A 15,080-nucleotide genomic window follows, 5' to 3' on the forward strand; every position below is an offset into this window, starting at 1 on the left:
AAAAGTTCCCTCTGCGTGTGTGTGTGTGTGTGTGTGTGTGTGTGTGTGTGTGTGTGTGTGTGTGTGTGTGTGTGTGTGTGTGTGTGTGTGTGTGTGTGTGTGTCGGGGGTCAGGGGGCCTGGGTCTAAACAGGTTCTGGATTTTTCCAAAGAAAGCCCTTTTCCCATTCAACTGTGAATTAAATAAACCACCTACAAGAAATTTCAGTACAAAGAGTTTTTTATTGACATTGTAAGAAACATTGTTCTTTCTCTTTGTTATAAAAAGACTAAGTGGTTCTGAAAGCAAAAGTAGAGTCCATCTGTGGCGGGGCGGCAGCCCCGGGCTAGAGGTGGGCGCGGGTGGGCATTGCACGGGCTGCAGGCTAATCCGAGGAAGGCCCGGGGCCGGCCACGTCCAAACACTATGCCTACAATACTTAAATGTATTTACACGTGTTTCTTTTAAAAAAAGGATTACACATTTTATTTTTTAAAAAATCTAAAAAAGGTGAAAACAATGAACTCGTATTTTATCTTACACGTTTGCAGGATACACAACAGTAACTTGTCAGAAGAGGACATCCTCCTATCAGTTCAAAACAACATGGGAAGCCAGGTTACAAGACAGCTCAGACTCTGCTACAATCGTGTGCTCTCGTCTGGGGAGCACGCAGCCTCGAGCCCTGACTGGGCAACACCAAGTGGTCCCTCGCTTCGACGACATTAACATAAAATAAGGCACATACATCGCAAGAATCGAAACTCTGCAGCTCAAGAGGGTGAGCCGGTGAGTGAGGAGCAGGGACAGTCTAATTAGTTCTTTAGAAAACAAAATGGATTCGACATGCTTAACGTGGATGCCAGACGGCGGTACCGTGTATGAGCCTGCATTAGGAAGTAGCCAGGACCCTAGAGAGTTGGTCTTATCTCCCTAAATGCAAGGGACAGGGAAGTGGAGAGAAGACTGGAGGCTGGGGATGGGTTCCATCACAGGAGACGCCAAGTCTGCAGAGATCCATGTCCAGACGGGACACTTGTAAGTGGCCCCAGATCTTCCTTACACTATCAGAACAGATTGAAAACATACACTTGCCTCTTCCACCTCTCCTTTCCTCCATCTTTCTGAGATTTCCATACTGAGAGAAGCCAAATACTGAGCTGAAGCATGAGTGTCTCCCGCAAATCTGAAGGCGGGAGCAAAGAAAACAAAGTATGAAGAGAAAAAGATAGGGGGTAACCCAGAGAATCACCAGAAACCAAAGGAAAAACAGAGGCACGAGGTGACAACCGTGCTCATCCCAGGCTCCATCCATCCTTCCACGTAGTGGCAAAGGTGACATGGGAAATTATAGCAATTGATAAATGCAGGACACATCTAGGAATGCTAGTGGGGAAAGGATTCAGATGGAGGAGAAGGAAGACAGGGATTGGATTAAGCCACAGGGGCGTGCGAGCTCAGACCAGGACCTGGAGATTTTGAGTTCGTGGCAAAAACAAGATTCATGGAATGGATTACTGATTTTGTAACCAGATCATGACCTGTTTGAAGAACACAGAAAATGCCTTGATCTTTCCATTGAAAAGTGGTAGAGACTCAACTCTCCTCGCTCAGATCACTACTTGTCTTTTGATTTTAGACTCTGTTCTGAAGTGGATGTTTCCTTTGATTTAAATGTAGGTGTTGCACGGGGAAGGGGGTGGGGATGGCCGGAGAACCTCAGCATCTCTCTGCTTTCATTTACTTGAAAGCAAACCGACTGTCTTAGCCAAAGTCCCAAAGGGCAATTTTACTTCCACACTGAGATTCTTGGTCCAAATGAGAGAACGTAAACATGAGAAAAATGGACTGCTCCTAGTATTCTTTCTATTTAATACTTTTATTTGATTTTGTCTAATACTCATTTAAATGGCAGGAATAAAGGGAAAAAGCCACATAATGGACTCATGAATCACTTTGGAAAAATCCAACTCCAGGGTCAAGGGGACAGAATACAGCAGGTAGCCTGAGGTGTCGATGTTTTATTTTCATAGCTTACGTATTTTTAAAAGTAAAATGCTGGATAATCCACATACTCTGTGCACACCTAGTATGTCTTTTATGTGTAGCAACTGCACCTGGGGAGTAGCTGCACTTTTTAAATCTTTAAATGTTTTAATCCAAAAAAGTCCAGATTAAGTCCACATGAAGGACAAACTGCATACAACACTTAACTTCTTAAATGGATGCATCACTTCATAGATAGGGTGCAAAAGAAAGGTATCCACACAGCTACAAAACTTCTTCCCCAGTGCTTTTAAATACTAAAAATATTTGAAGCGATTTATTCCAAATATCTTTGTCTGTGAGCTTTTTTCTTTTACAACCAAGTTTTATAAATCCCCTAAAATAGGGCACTTAGAATAGAAATACTCCTTCGCGATAGTGGAATTAACATATGTTAAGGACATAGCCAGTTGTGGGGTCAAGTACCTATATACTCAGAACTAGATATCATCAATTCTCAGTTACCTATGAAAATGGGGCAAGAGATGGAACTATCAACAAATACGCAAACCCACAAATATTCCCCAAACAAATTCTCCACGGTAGCTTGAATCTCCAGTCCACCTACCTTCTTACCAGAACAGATGAAAGTAACAGCATATGTCTGAGTGTCACCCAGCGCCCTTCCCCGTCTCCCTGGAAGAGCACTGAACATTCATGGACAGAAAGAGAGACAGGAGGCAAGGTCGTACAGACGTACCCACCCCAAGCTCACGTATGGACAGGAAGAATTTTAAACCCCAGTGGTGGGCACACCATGTCATGTGCAGGAGTTCCAAATTTCGACCTGTGTGTATCTGTCTAAAGCATGCTCTGAACTGAACTGTGGGCAAGGAGCATCTCAAAAACCTGTGACCTCTGATACAGTACACTCACAAGAGATTCCCGAACTCCCTCTCCATGTTCTGATTCTCGTGCCCAGTGTGGGAATTAAAAAACAAAAGAAACAAAACACGAAAACAAACGTTGAACACACGTAAAGGAAAATGGAAAAAAGCTGGAAGTGTAACCCCTTGGTCACAAGCACACCAGTTCCTATTTCCTTGGAGTAACAGAGAAACATGTCAAATCCTTTCATCTGCCCTCTCTCCAAAAAGAAAGAAAGAACATGCACATCACACACTTACACCGGTTTACTAAAAAAAAAAGGAGGGGGGCAGGCTTACAGTTTTTAAAAAAAGAGGGTGTTTCGAGTGTAACAATACTGATTCAAAACTGAAATGGAAGACAGTTTCTCCCTAGAATACTTTAGGGTTTTTCAGAGTCCTTTTCCATAAAAGGAATATACTTGAAACACATCCCAGTTAGGTGAGATGAGATTGCTAAAACATATACAGAACTAAAAAAAACAAAAACGAAACAGCCAAAAAAAAAAAAAAAAAAGGGTCAATTTAATCTTTTAAACTCCTAAAGTTTCAGGTCTCTTGGCAGTCTTTTTTTTTTTTCCCCCCTAATGCCTACTGCATAACTGCAAGGAATTTGCTTTCTTCCGCGAGGGAAGTCAGCAGAGAACTCATGTCCCCGATTGCCATGTTGGTGGTGCTCAGAGACAGAGCTGGCAACGGGAGGGCGGCGCGTGGCGTGGTGAGGCGGGACGAGCTATGAGAAAGGTTCTGAATGATACTGGGGCTCAGGGCTCCTGACATCAGGCTGGCGTGGTCCGCGTCATCTATGATAGCATCGAAATCAATCTGCACCCCTTCCAGGTCGTGGCTGTCGAGGCTGTCCACTGTGCTCGTCACCTGGTTAGCACCTGGGGAGAGTAATTCAGAGTTTTCGGCACTCGCCCCCTGGAGCAGGCAGTTGGCTTCTGACACGGAGAAGGACCCAGTTTTCATGTCTTGCTGACCGAAGCCAATGGTTTGGTCATAGAACTGACCAGAGTAACTCTGCACATTCGAATAGAGCTGATGGGGCTGCCCTGGCATCTCCATCTTGATGCCATTCACCCTGCAGGTCTGACTTGGGTCACTGAGCTGTCCTGGCTGCAGAGCGAGGCCGCCCCTCGGCCCAGCCTGGCGCCGGCTGCCCCCGTAGCTGGCACACGGCTGGTAGCCCCTGACGGCTGCCAGGCTCGACGGCTGGATGCCGGTGCTGGGAGGCCCTGGCAGGCCGCTTTCTGGCCCTTGATAGATGTGGATATGTGAGGTAGCGCTACCGTGCCCCAGCATGTGCTGCCCGGGGCGGCCTGCCCCCTGGGGGTGCATGCCGTCACTGAGGAGCTGATGCGCCAGGTACCCCTGTCCCACCGGGTCTGGGCTGGGCATGCCGTTCACCGTGCTGCCAGCTGACTCGTTCGGTGCCGACAGGCCAAAATCCGGCTGGCTCCCGCTCCCTTGCACGGGGATGCTTTTCAGCTTTGCTGCCTGCATCCCGGCACCGCAGGCCCCGTCGAGCAAGCCGGGCTGCCGGGCCAGGCAGTTCCCATACTGCTGGGCCTTACAGGGCTGTTCGTGGAAGGCGTTCCCATTGGTGCCCGCAGCTCCGCCGCCGCCGCCGCCGTGGCTCACCAAGTGCTCCGGGCCCCCGAAGGAGCCGCCGTGCTCCCCGGGGGTCGGATACCCCCCAGTCGGGCCAGCCCCGCTTCTCAAGGGATTTTGTGGGTGGACGCCCACGTGGCTGTACAACCCGAAGGCGCGGGCGTGCTGCGCTGTGGACCGCTGGCCGCATTTCAGCTTGGAGGAGGACAGGTCGGCGCTGCCTGAGCTGACTTCGTTCCACTGAATGGGCAGGTCGGATTTACCGGCATCAGTGCAGGGCGGCTCCAGCCCGCGATACTGCTGGCTGGCGTGGCTGCCGGGCAGCCCAAGGGGGTCAAAGTCGCCGGGTCCGCTCCCCAAGCCGGGCCCGTGGGGGACTTTGCTGTCATCAGAGACGGTGCCCGGGAAGTGCTGCCCATACCCGACTGGGTTCTGGGAATTTAAATACTGCACCACGTCGTCGGGCAGGAGATCCTCATCGTTCAGGCCCACATCGGCGTCCATGGCCAGGGACTCCAGGGTGACGTTCTCAGAAATGCTCGGGGGACAGGGAGACGCGTGGAAGTGTCGGGACTGGCCCCCGTCTGGCCGCGTGTAGTTCTGAAGCACTAGATTACGCTTCTCCAGGGATGGAGGCAACACCGGAGGGTTGAAGCTGTTAAGGCTGTTGAACCGCTGCACCCGGGGCAGGGAGAGGCTCTCGGACGCCGTCCGCACCGGGTCGCTGGCTCTTCTCACGCCATTGCCCAGCGCATCCTGGGGCAGCAGCGGGCGCCGGCCGTACCCGTGCGCGCCGCCGTCGCTGCATCTCCGGGGAGGATGTACGGGAGGCAGGGTCCCCGCGGGCTCCCTGCCATCGCCCAGCAGGGCCATCCGGGTCTTAAGGCTCATCCTCTCCATGTTGGGCAGCGGGGTGGGCGGCGGACCGCCCGTGGCAGCGGCGTACTTGGCCTTCAGGCGGTACTGCTGGGCGGGCGTGAGGCTGAGCAGGCTGGGCAGGCCGTCGCCCTGGCTGGCCTCGCTGGACCTGCGCGAGGCGTCGGTGGAGATGGGGTCGTAGGAGTCGGCCACGCTCACGTTCTGGGGCCGCCCCTCGGCCTGGGACGCCTCGCTGGACCGGCGGCTGGAGAAGCAGGGCGAGATGCCGGAGGAGCGGCGGCTGCTCAGGTAGGCGGAGCTGATGGTGCTGGCGCTGCTGTCTCTCCGGTTGAGCAGGTTCAGCATGGTGATGTCCACCCCAGAAAGGTCGCTTCTGTTCGGGAGAAGGGGCGGGGGCCCGCCCAGACTGCAGCTGGTACTGGGCTGCGTGCCTGCACAGAAAGCCGGAGAGACAGGGGTTCATTTCAGGATGACTTAACACAGGTGTCGGCGAACAGTGACTCTTTTCGGTTTCTGGGGCCGGGCGGCCTCGGACAAGGTTACCCATCGCTGCCCTGCAGCACCAAAGGGCCTGGGGACAGTAGTAAAGGGGTGGGTGAGGCTGGGTGCCAATAAAACTTTATTTACAAGAGCAGGTGGGAGCTGTACATGGCCCACGCCTGGTTTAAAGAAAACAGGAACAGCTCCCTGGATGAGTTAAGCTCCTTCACTGGTGCAGTGTAAGGGCCAAGTGAAGGGTCCCTGGAAGTATATACAGTGCTCAAGTTACAGGAAGTACCAGGGCAGAAGGCATATATGTAAGCTCAGGGCTTCCCCATGACATCCTATGCGGGTGTAGCGCACCTGAGCAGGTAGGGTGGGGGAGGTTCACCCTCGGGCTATGCTGCAGATTTTGAGTGTGATCTCAGAAACACAAACGGACTGGGGGCCGACGGTGACAAAGATGGCTTGCCTTTCTCTGAACTGGGCCATCAGTCAAAGTGGCTGCTGACCTCCTGGCTGCAGACTATGGAAGCCAGAGACAGGTGCTAACCCGGGATGCCTCTGTGGCTGGGATTTCCTTCCCCTGGTCTAAGAGGTATGATTTCACCATCAGAATACGAGTCATGCACAGTCTTACTTTTCATTTCAGGATTAACCTCTTACTGCCTGCTTTTAAAACATGGACTCTCCAGAAAGGCAACACTAATATTTATGGTTCCAGCATCATTTTAGGGCTGGTGGGGAAACAAGCAAATGCAAAAACCAAGGACCCGGGTCTGCTTAGTGCTCCGGCTGCCCCTGAAAGAACAGAAAACCCTGCGCAGACACGAGGACTGGCCAGAGCTCACCGTTTCCTATGAGAGGAGAGACCGCAGGGGCTTTGGGGGGTAGAATGGGATGCAGTCGCGGAAGCATTCCATTCACTTGTTTGAGTCTCTCTAGCTTGACGTGCTCCATCCATTTGGTCCCTGCCGGGTTCCTCCGGGCTTGCAAAGCGAGGGCTGTGGTTGCAGTGGAAATGGTCGAGTCCATGATTGGGGTTTCGTCAATGGCACTGAGGTCGCCCATACCACCTCCATCGGTTACAGGAAGCTCGAGCCCACTGTTGGAATAGTTGCTGATGGGGGACTGCTGGCTGCTGCATGAAGACTGACCACCAGGGCTTGGCTGAGATGTCTGTGCGGTCAAGAGGAAAGGAAAGAAAGGTCAGCCGAATGATAAAGGCCAGGGAGCGGAGGACGAGCGATCACGCAGACCAAGTCCTGCGGGATTCTCAGTGGGTGGGATGAGGAGAACTACATTCCAGTGAGTGGAAGCGGCCTCCCTCAACCTCGGTGACCGCGCCGCAGGCGGACGTGCAGCGGAGGGGATGGACAGCGGGGGTGCCGGATATGATGTATCAGCCACGGAACCCTGCCCCAAATGCCGGCTCTGCATCACACTTCCTTGTTGGTTCCCACCCCACCTCCATGACTTTATCCTTTGGGCAAATTACTTAGCCACTCTAAACGTCAGTTTGCTTATCCAGAAAATGGGGACAACTTATTTATCCTAGGGATTGTTGTGGGAAAGAGGCGTAAAGCCCTGAAAACACACGAAGTTCAAAAAGACCTGGATGACAGTAATTAATTGGCTCGGAGAGCGTTAGCAGTTATTATAATCGCTTTAGTCCTCGGAATATATGTTCCAAGAGCACACGTTAACTCCCCTCCAACCAGCCCCTCTATACTATTCCAGGCTGTTGTAACCTCTCTACTTTCCTTCTACATTTTCTTGCTTTGTAGAACTCCAAGCAGGGTGTAGGTAAAAGCAGTTGTGAGAGGGAAAATTTCAATCACTTGGCTTCTGCTATAGCCAGAGAGGATCCGCATTGCACTAGGAGAATTGGGCCCGGTTTCCCTAACCCCAACCAAGTGGACTGGGTAAGCCAGTTCTGCAACTCGATGGGAACTTAATCTGGTCTACTGGTTCTCAGGGAGAGAACGCCCTCCACGGGCCCCTGGCCGTGGGGACTGGAAAGCTCACTGTCTCCACATTTGGGAGCCCTCTATAGAATGGCCTGCATTGAGCAGTCCACACAACCTGGAACTGGCCCATCTAAAATTCCAGTGGTGCCCTGGTGGATAAACACTCTAATCCTTTAGGCAGAGATAAGAAAAGTGATGTTCAGAGAAGTTCAGTGACTGCCCAAAGTCACAAAGCGAATATTGTGATGACCTAGACTCCCAGACCGGCCTCCCTTCCATTCTTCTGTAGCACCCTCTCCGGTGTTACCTAAAAACTAAAGCCTGACAGCAGCCCAAGAGCAGGGACAGATAACTACACACACTCCAGTATAGACGGCTGTGGTCTCTGGTGGAACCACAGCGCTGTCAGCAAGGGGTCTGGACACCGTCATTTTCCGTGGAACAGTTTTTCTGAGAACACAGTACATACACCCAAGCAAATGAACACTTTCTAAGCGAGCACCACATGGTACACTAAGCGTGTTCTGGGCAACCAAGCAGAGAAAAATAAGATACACAAACGTGATCGTGAATGCATGAAGCCTGTTTTACGTTTTTGCTTCTGCAGTGTCCTGAACGGCCAGACCACCTGCTCCTTTGCAGAGAACTTAGATCATCCAGGGCTTTGGATGTCTTTTATGCTTGGATTGTCAAATCAGCATGTGTGTGTGTGTATGTGAATCTGTGTGTATGTACACACGCACATGCAGGCTCACACTTCCACAGGGCCTGGAAGAAGGCTCACACGCACCTACAATTAGAAAATGCGTAAAGGAGTGCAGATGTTTCAATATAGATTAAATTGCCCACAAGTGTATTCAGATCTTGCTCTAAGAAGATGGTGCACGTCTGGTCCAAGCATAAATTTACACTAGTCAATATGACAATTAAATAGTCTTTGAGAACATCTGCTTGGTCGGCCCCAGTGTGATTTATTATGAAAACCTAGACAAATAGAATGATGGATTTCAACATCTAACTCCACATTTCCACATGCTGAAATGTTCAAAACACATCACTTCTATGTTGGAAACATATCTGAGTAACGTCCACTACTAAAAATATCACAAAGGACAAAGACGAAAGAGAAGTGAAACAAATAAAAGTTAAATGAAAACAAAACAAAGAGAGCAGAGAAGCCAAAATTCCCTCACCTTATTACCCACTGTCCTTAGGAAGTGAGAAGAAGACATTTAGGAGCATTACACAGAAGAGAAGTTGGAATAATAAGAAAAAAAGGAGAAAGAATTTAATTTATAGCATGATGAGCAAATCAAAGACAAGTTTTTGAAGAAAGAATATTAGAAATGTATATCTGTACCTTAGTAAATGCCTATGAAGATATCTACTTATATTTACATGTGTGTGTACATATTCATAAAATGGTCTCCCGTGGAAATTTGAGCCTCAGTTTCCACACCGGTAATATAAGGGGTCTAGTCTCAGTCTCTGTGAACTCTTTCCAGCCCTTTGTTTCTATGATTTAATTATTTTATAAAATATTTCACATCTTGGAGAACCTCAGATGTCACTGAGCAAAATCACTGTAATTTTTTTTTTTTTTTTTTTTTTGTGGTACGCGGGCCTCTCACTGTTGTGGCCTCTCCCGTTGCGGAGCACAGGCTCCGGACGCACAGGCTCAGTGGCCATGGCTCACGGGCCCAGCCGCTCCGCGCCATGTGGGATCTTCCCGGACCGGGGCCCGAACCCGTGTCCCCTGCATCGGCAGGTGGACTCCCAACCACTGCGCCACCAGGGAAGCCCCACTGTAAATTTTTATTTCTACCAATTTTCTTTTTAAAGAATGGGTGTTTGGAGAAGAGATAAGTTTTCTTTTCTTTCTTTTTTTTAAAACTTTTTTTGCTATGGATGTACATTAAAAGTACAAGAGATTCTGGGTTCCTAGGATGTCCTAAAAACATTAAATCATTGTCTTTCAATGACATAATCTAGGAGACCACAAATTCACTTTCCTTGTTTCATTAAACACTTGAGGATAAACGGTTGAATCTTTTGCACAATTATTATATAGGTGGACTTTATTTTAGGAAATTGATAAATGCTCCCCCCCAAAAAAAGTACATAAAACACAGTTTACAAATTGATTAATTCAAAAGTATAGTGATCAGTCATAACACGTATATAAACTTCTTACTAAGGTGTTTTTTTAAAAAGCAAAGTAGGGCTACCCACTGGGAAATAATGATACATCTGGATAGATTATTTGCATGATTTTGGGCTAGACTTAGTGTCACTTTCTAAGACTCGTAAGAGTTTAAAGACAAACTCAGTAAGTCATTAAATTCCACTCTATCGATTCTGAAATTTTATGTGCATTAATTCCCGCCCAGACATACCGCTACATGGTGACATAACTTAGGAATTCATAGGATGTCCATACAATTCTTGGACTTTTCTAATTTTAAGCAAATGCTTCTTTGAACTGAGTAGAAATCTGCCTGTCTGGTCATTTCCATGCATCTGGAAGTCTAAACCTGTGACTTCTACCTAGTACGTTTCTTCCACATCCCGAGATTGACAGACTAGAACCCAAAGCGCAGAGCTGACCGCATTATACATATGCCAAATACAAATGTACTATATCTCCTCTGATCGCTACTCTCTTCATTTTTCTCGTTGTCTTTGGAAAAATTTTAGATAGTTCATTCTGGCCCAGGCATAAGGCAAAATCACCAAGTGAAGTTTGAAAGGAGCTGCAACAGTAGCTTAATCCATGTCTCCTATTGTCATCCAACCATATGATTTTTGCTGATGACATCTTTCAAATCCCTCCCTTGCTTTCCACCTCCTCAGTTCAGGAACCACTGCAGATACGGTCTCGAAGTCTATCAACCAGTCTCTAGATTGGCACTGGGGTTGTCTTTTCTAACAACTTAGAAAACCTAAAAAAATCCCTTTATATCCTCCCCCACTTTTTCCTCTAGCACATTCCCCCGGGGCCCCAAGGCCGGGGCCTGGCCGCTCCCGGTCTTGCTCTCCAGCATGCGGTCCTTCGCCTCTCTGAGCACTGAACCTGGCGGCCACCTGCCCCCTGCCTTCCCGTCGTGCCCTCGAGTGCACTGGCTCCGAACCCTGTGACCCGGACTTGTCTTAAAGCCCCATCACACTGAGTTGCGTTTGTTTCTTGGTCTCCCTATCCCACTGGACTACAGACCCATAAAGAATAGGGGCCGTGGCTTATTTATCTTGGGGTCACCAGGGCAAAAAAGTCAGGAAATATGTTTACAGAAGGACTGAACGGAGGATTCTCTGCATTAGAGACCTGCTGAAAAGGTGCACTGTGGTGTCTGTCGACCTGCCGCAAGGTGGGATGCTTCCAGATGGATTTCAAAAACCAGTTAGGAAACCCTGGAACTCTTTTCTGAGCTGAGCTCTGCCGTGCAGATCAACCTGGGGTAGGCCATCCGGCTCAGGGAGCTCTGACCTCCGGAAATCAAACAGTGGGATGCAGTGAGAACGGGGCAGTGAAGTCCGTCCCTCACCCCTGCCCTCAGCGCCCTACCTGGCCCCTTTAAACACCTGGGAGAACGTTGGGGAAAACCGGAAGGAAAGCGAATGACATACCATGGGCTTCTCCGCCTTGACCGTTTTCACTTGGAGGCATTCTTCCCGCTTTGAGGTAGTGTTGCTGAGGTCCTTTTGCTCCCCGAGGGCTCCCTGAGTCTGCCGGCTGGGTGACCTAGACTGTGAGTGGCCGCCGGAATCTCGTGGCGCCGGGGGCCTGGGATGCACGTCCCCACGCTGCTTCTTGGTGACGTGAGCCTCTGGGCCGTGCACGGTCTTCACGTGTTTCCGGAGGGAGCTGGGGTCTGTGTAGCGCTTGGTGCAGCCGGGGATTTTGCACACGTACGGTTTCTGCCAAATGCCCCAAGGATGAAAGAAGAGGTTGTTATCAAAGCGGTTATTCCCCCGCCCGACGGTCTTTTGTGGCTACTTGTTATATTTTTAATTCTTTCAAGCACGATCACAAGGCTGTGAGGTGTTCAAAACCCTCTAAGTGGTGCAAAGGTTTAATAAACCTTTAAGAATCCAGCTTGAATATGTTATTATTTTAGAGAGTGCTCAGGGTGCGCGGAGAACGCGTAAATTGCGCTTATGTTCTTGGAAGCATTTATCCTGTGAGTAGGAAGAAGTATCGTGGTGTCACGTGGTGCTCAAGGGATAATTTGATGATGAGGATGGTGGTGATGATACTGCTGATGATAACAGAAGAAGGCTAAAAGACACCCATCCTTTAATGAGAAGAACGCTTTGGGGAGAGCTGGTGTGAAGACCTTTCTTACAAATGTCCTGGTTCTCAGACCTAATATCACTCTACCTCCTTTGAAAAATGAGCTCTTTACACATTGACACAGTAAAAAAAAAAAAATTGCCTGCAGCCTCTCCCGGGTTAGATATCACTAAAATACTTTCCTTTGGGTTGTATTACAACTGCGGGGGTTGTTCAGGGCTCAGAATATCCAGGACCTTTCTGATCTTCGAAGTCGTAAGCCCTGTCCGAGTGCTCACGAATGCTTACTCGTAAACCGATGAGGGCGGATGGATGTCGTCCTGGAGACGAGGATTCCTGCATGAGGCTCTGCTCGCGAGTACTAAGATCTAGAAATTAGTTCATGCTACTTTTCTCTTCTACGTGGGCCAGTGATCAAGCCTACAGATACAGTCATAAAAAATTATATGGACCTTATAGCTGAGTATTTACTCGCATCACAGAACTCATGGCATTGTATTCATGACCAACGTCAGAACTGTGATTTCGTTTACTTCCCTTGAAATCTAATATATTCAAGGATACTTACATGAGTCTATATTTACCTCTGTGTATACCAGAATATGTGCTATTAGGTAAACAATAGTCATAAAAGTCATGCTTAATATAATGCATCCATTACAGTTATATTAAAAAGATTCCCTGTCTTATAGAATGATGCTTTTTCCCTAAAAGCCCAAGAACAGACTGAGAGCTACCTAAAATGATGAAATGTCCTAAAGGAGTGAAATAAAGATTCCAGAAATTATCTTGAGAGACCTCACCTCCAAATTTGCGATTCTTTTGGGTAGAATTGATTCCCATTAACCACAAATTACTTCTACTCAGGAGCCTGTGTGATTTGCAGCATATATATATAATGAAATGAGCACATCAAATTCTATGCATTAGGGACAGAAGAATGGCTCTGATGATTAGTGCTATTACCGTATAGCATCTGACCTCGGCCCTGTGCTTTGCTCACTCTGCTGCTGTGACAGACAGACAGGAATGCATGGGGTAGGGAGAGGGAACACAAAGCCAGGCCAGTGTTACATGTTTGAAGAGCTACTCTTCCCATAAATATCTGCAGGTACGTATCACGGGTTAGCTTGGAAATGGGAACACAGCTAGAGGTGGAATGAATCTGCTAATGTTCATAAGCTCCTGCATTTCCAGGACCAACAGAACATACAAGTACATGTGTGCCCATGTGCCCTTGCATGTGGACATATATAACAGCCACCTACAAAAAAACTCCAAGAACACAGGGTCAGGAAACTTAACTTCACAAGAAAACACATTAACTCAGTTACGTTTCTTGGCCCCCAGATTCTGTTGTGATGAATGACTGAAATGCAATCTCATGGTAGGTAAAGATAAATGTTGTCAGGATTCTGAGTTACCCGTATTTCCTGTCCTGGATACTTAACTTTTGGTACTGTCATTGCCTTCTTGACTCCCTGAACTGAAAGGTATTTTGTGAAAGTGGGGATACTTATTCTACTTGACTGTGTAGAGTGTATCCAAATAAAATTTTTGGTAAACATTTAATGGCCCCTACTATAGGCAAGACTCTGAGCACAAAGTTTTATAAGACAGGATCAAATCTCAAGGGGTATAAAATACGGTAGGAAAAATAAGACAGCATGAATTATCTACAGTACAAAGTGTGGATGCTAGAGAAGGATGTGGACAGATGTGGACAGATCACCCTTGGGATGATCGTGGGAGGCATCAATTTCGTTTCTGTATCTGGGTATAACGCCCGGATCATGGGGTCAGGGTAAGGGCTAAATCAGACCATGTGCACGTGGTGCTTACCACGATGTGATGTGGGGCACATAATAAGTGCTCAATAAACAGAGATTTGATTAGGAAGAGGCGTCGTAGTTGGGTCCTGAAAGACAAACAAGATGCTGAAGGATAAAAATGAGGGCAAGAGGATGCAAAAAAAAAAAAAAAAAAGTAGCCAGAGCAAAGGTCCAGCAGCAGGACCACTTCAGGCATGCAGGCATGGCTGTCTGGAAGGTGCCATTCATGGTCACCATTGTGAGAGGTCAAGGGAATGGTGAAAGGGAAGGCTTGGGTCCAGTGAGAGCAAATACAAGCCTAAGGAGTCTAAACATTTCCTATGAGAAAAACGGAGCCACTGGAACTTTCTGGAGAGGAAGATACAACCGAATCAGAGCTCCAGGAAACTGGCTTCGTCTGGTTTGGGGAGGAACGGGAGCTCCCTGTTTTGGAGTAGGGAGCCCGGTCAGAGGCCACTGCGATGGTTCAGTGACCCTAAATGGGCAGGGCAGCCATGGGGGCGAGAGGGAGGAGACCTAGATTACCCGAATGGGTATTGCTCCCTTCCTGTTCTATTCCACCCTGCTTGCCTCATCTAGAATAGCAAAGTGCTCGGCGGATAACTAGCTATCAATATTTGTTCGGTGAAAGAACTAAGATACAAATAAGAGAGCAAAGAAATGAAAGAAGACATCTAGATTTGTCTACAATTGCTTGATGATGCAAGTCTGGATTTCCTGGATACACTTAATTTTGGTGTATCTGAAACCGTCCATCATTCATACGCAAGAACGAGGGCTTTCTCTATGTGGAACAGAGAAAAAATGATTTACGTGTTTGTGAATAAAATTATATTTATGTGTTTATGGCCAATGTTAATAATTTATTTTAGGTAAGTTGCTCAACCTTGGTGAAAGATATTGTGGACCAAGGTATGTTTTCATCTCATGATGGATATTAAACTCTCTACAACATTGCACTTTTTACTGCACAGAAGAATTCATGTTTAAATATAATGCACTTAATTAAAGCAAAGAGACATGGGCACACATTTGAAGTCCATAAAAAGATACAAAGCTCTGTCACTATGTTTATATGTAAAGTCCTAACATACCCAGGGCCCAAACTGATCCACAGTAACAG

At 48.0% G+C, this 15,080-nt stretch overlaps 1 protein-coding gene across 2 annotated transcripts in view; it reads right to left on the reverse strand.

Annotated features, from left to right (window-relative positions):
• Positions 1–237: 237 nt before the first annotated feature.
• The window catches only part of GLI3 (GLI family zinc finger 3), a 286,648-nt gene continuing 271,805 nt past the window's right edge, over positions 238–15,080 (reverse strand). For both annotated transcript variants that reach the window (XM_030871185.2, XM_060304841.1), the window contains 3 exons: positions 11,459–11,749; positions 6,716–7,043; positions 238–5,815 (listed from right to left, as the gene is read on the reverse strand). In XM_030871185.2, coding sequence (XP_030727045.2) covers positions 3,483–5,815; positions 6,716–7,043; positions 11,459–11,749 — 2,952 coding nt within the window. In that variant the 3' untranslated portion in view covers positions 238–3,482. The remainder of the gene's footprint in view (positions 5,816–6,715; positions 7,044–11,458; positions 11,750–15,080) is intronic.

Source organism: Globicephala melas, chromosome 9 (assembly GCF_963455315.2).
Source record: "Globicephala melas chromosome 9, mGloMel1.2, whole genome shotgun sequence".
NCBI classification, from domain to species: domain Eukaryota; kingdom Metazoa; phylum Chordata; class Mammalia; order Artiodactyla; family Delphinidae; genus Globicephala; species Globicephala melas.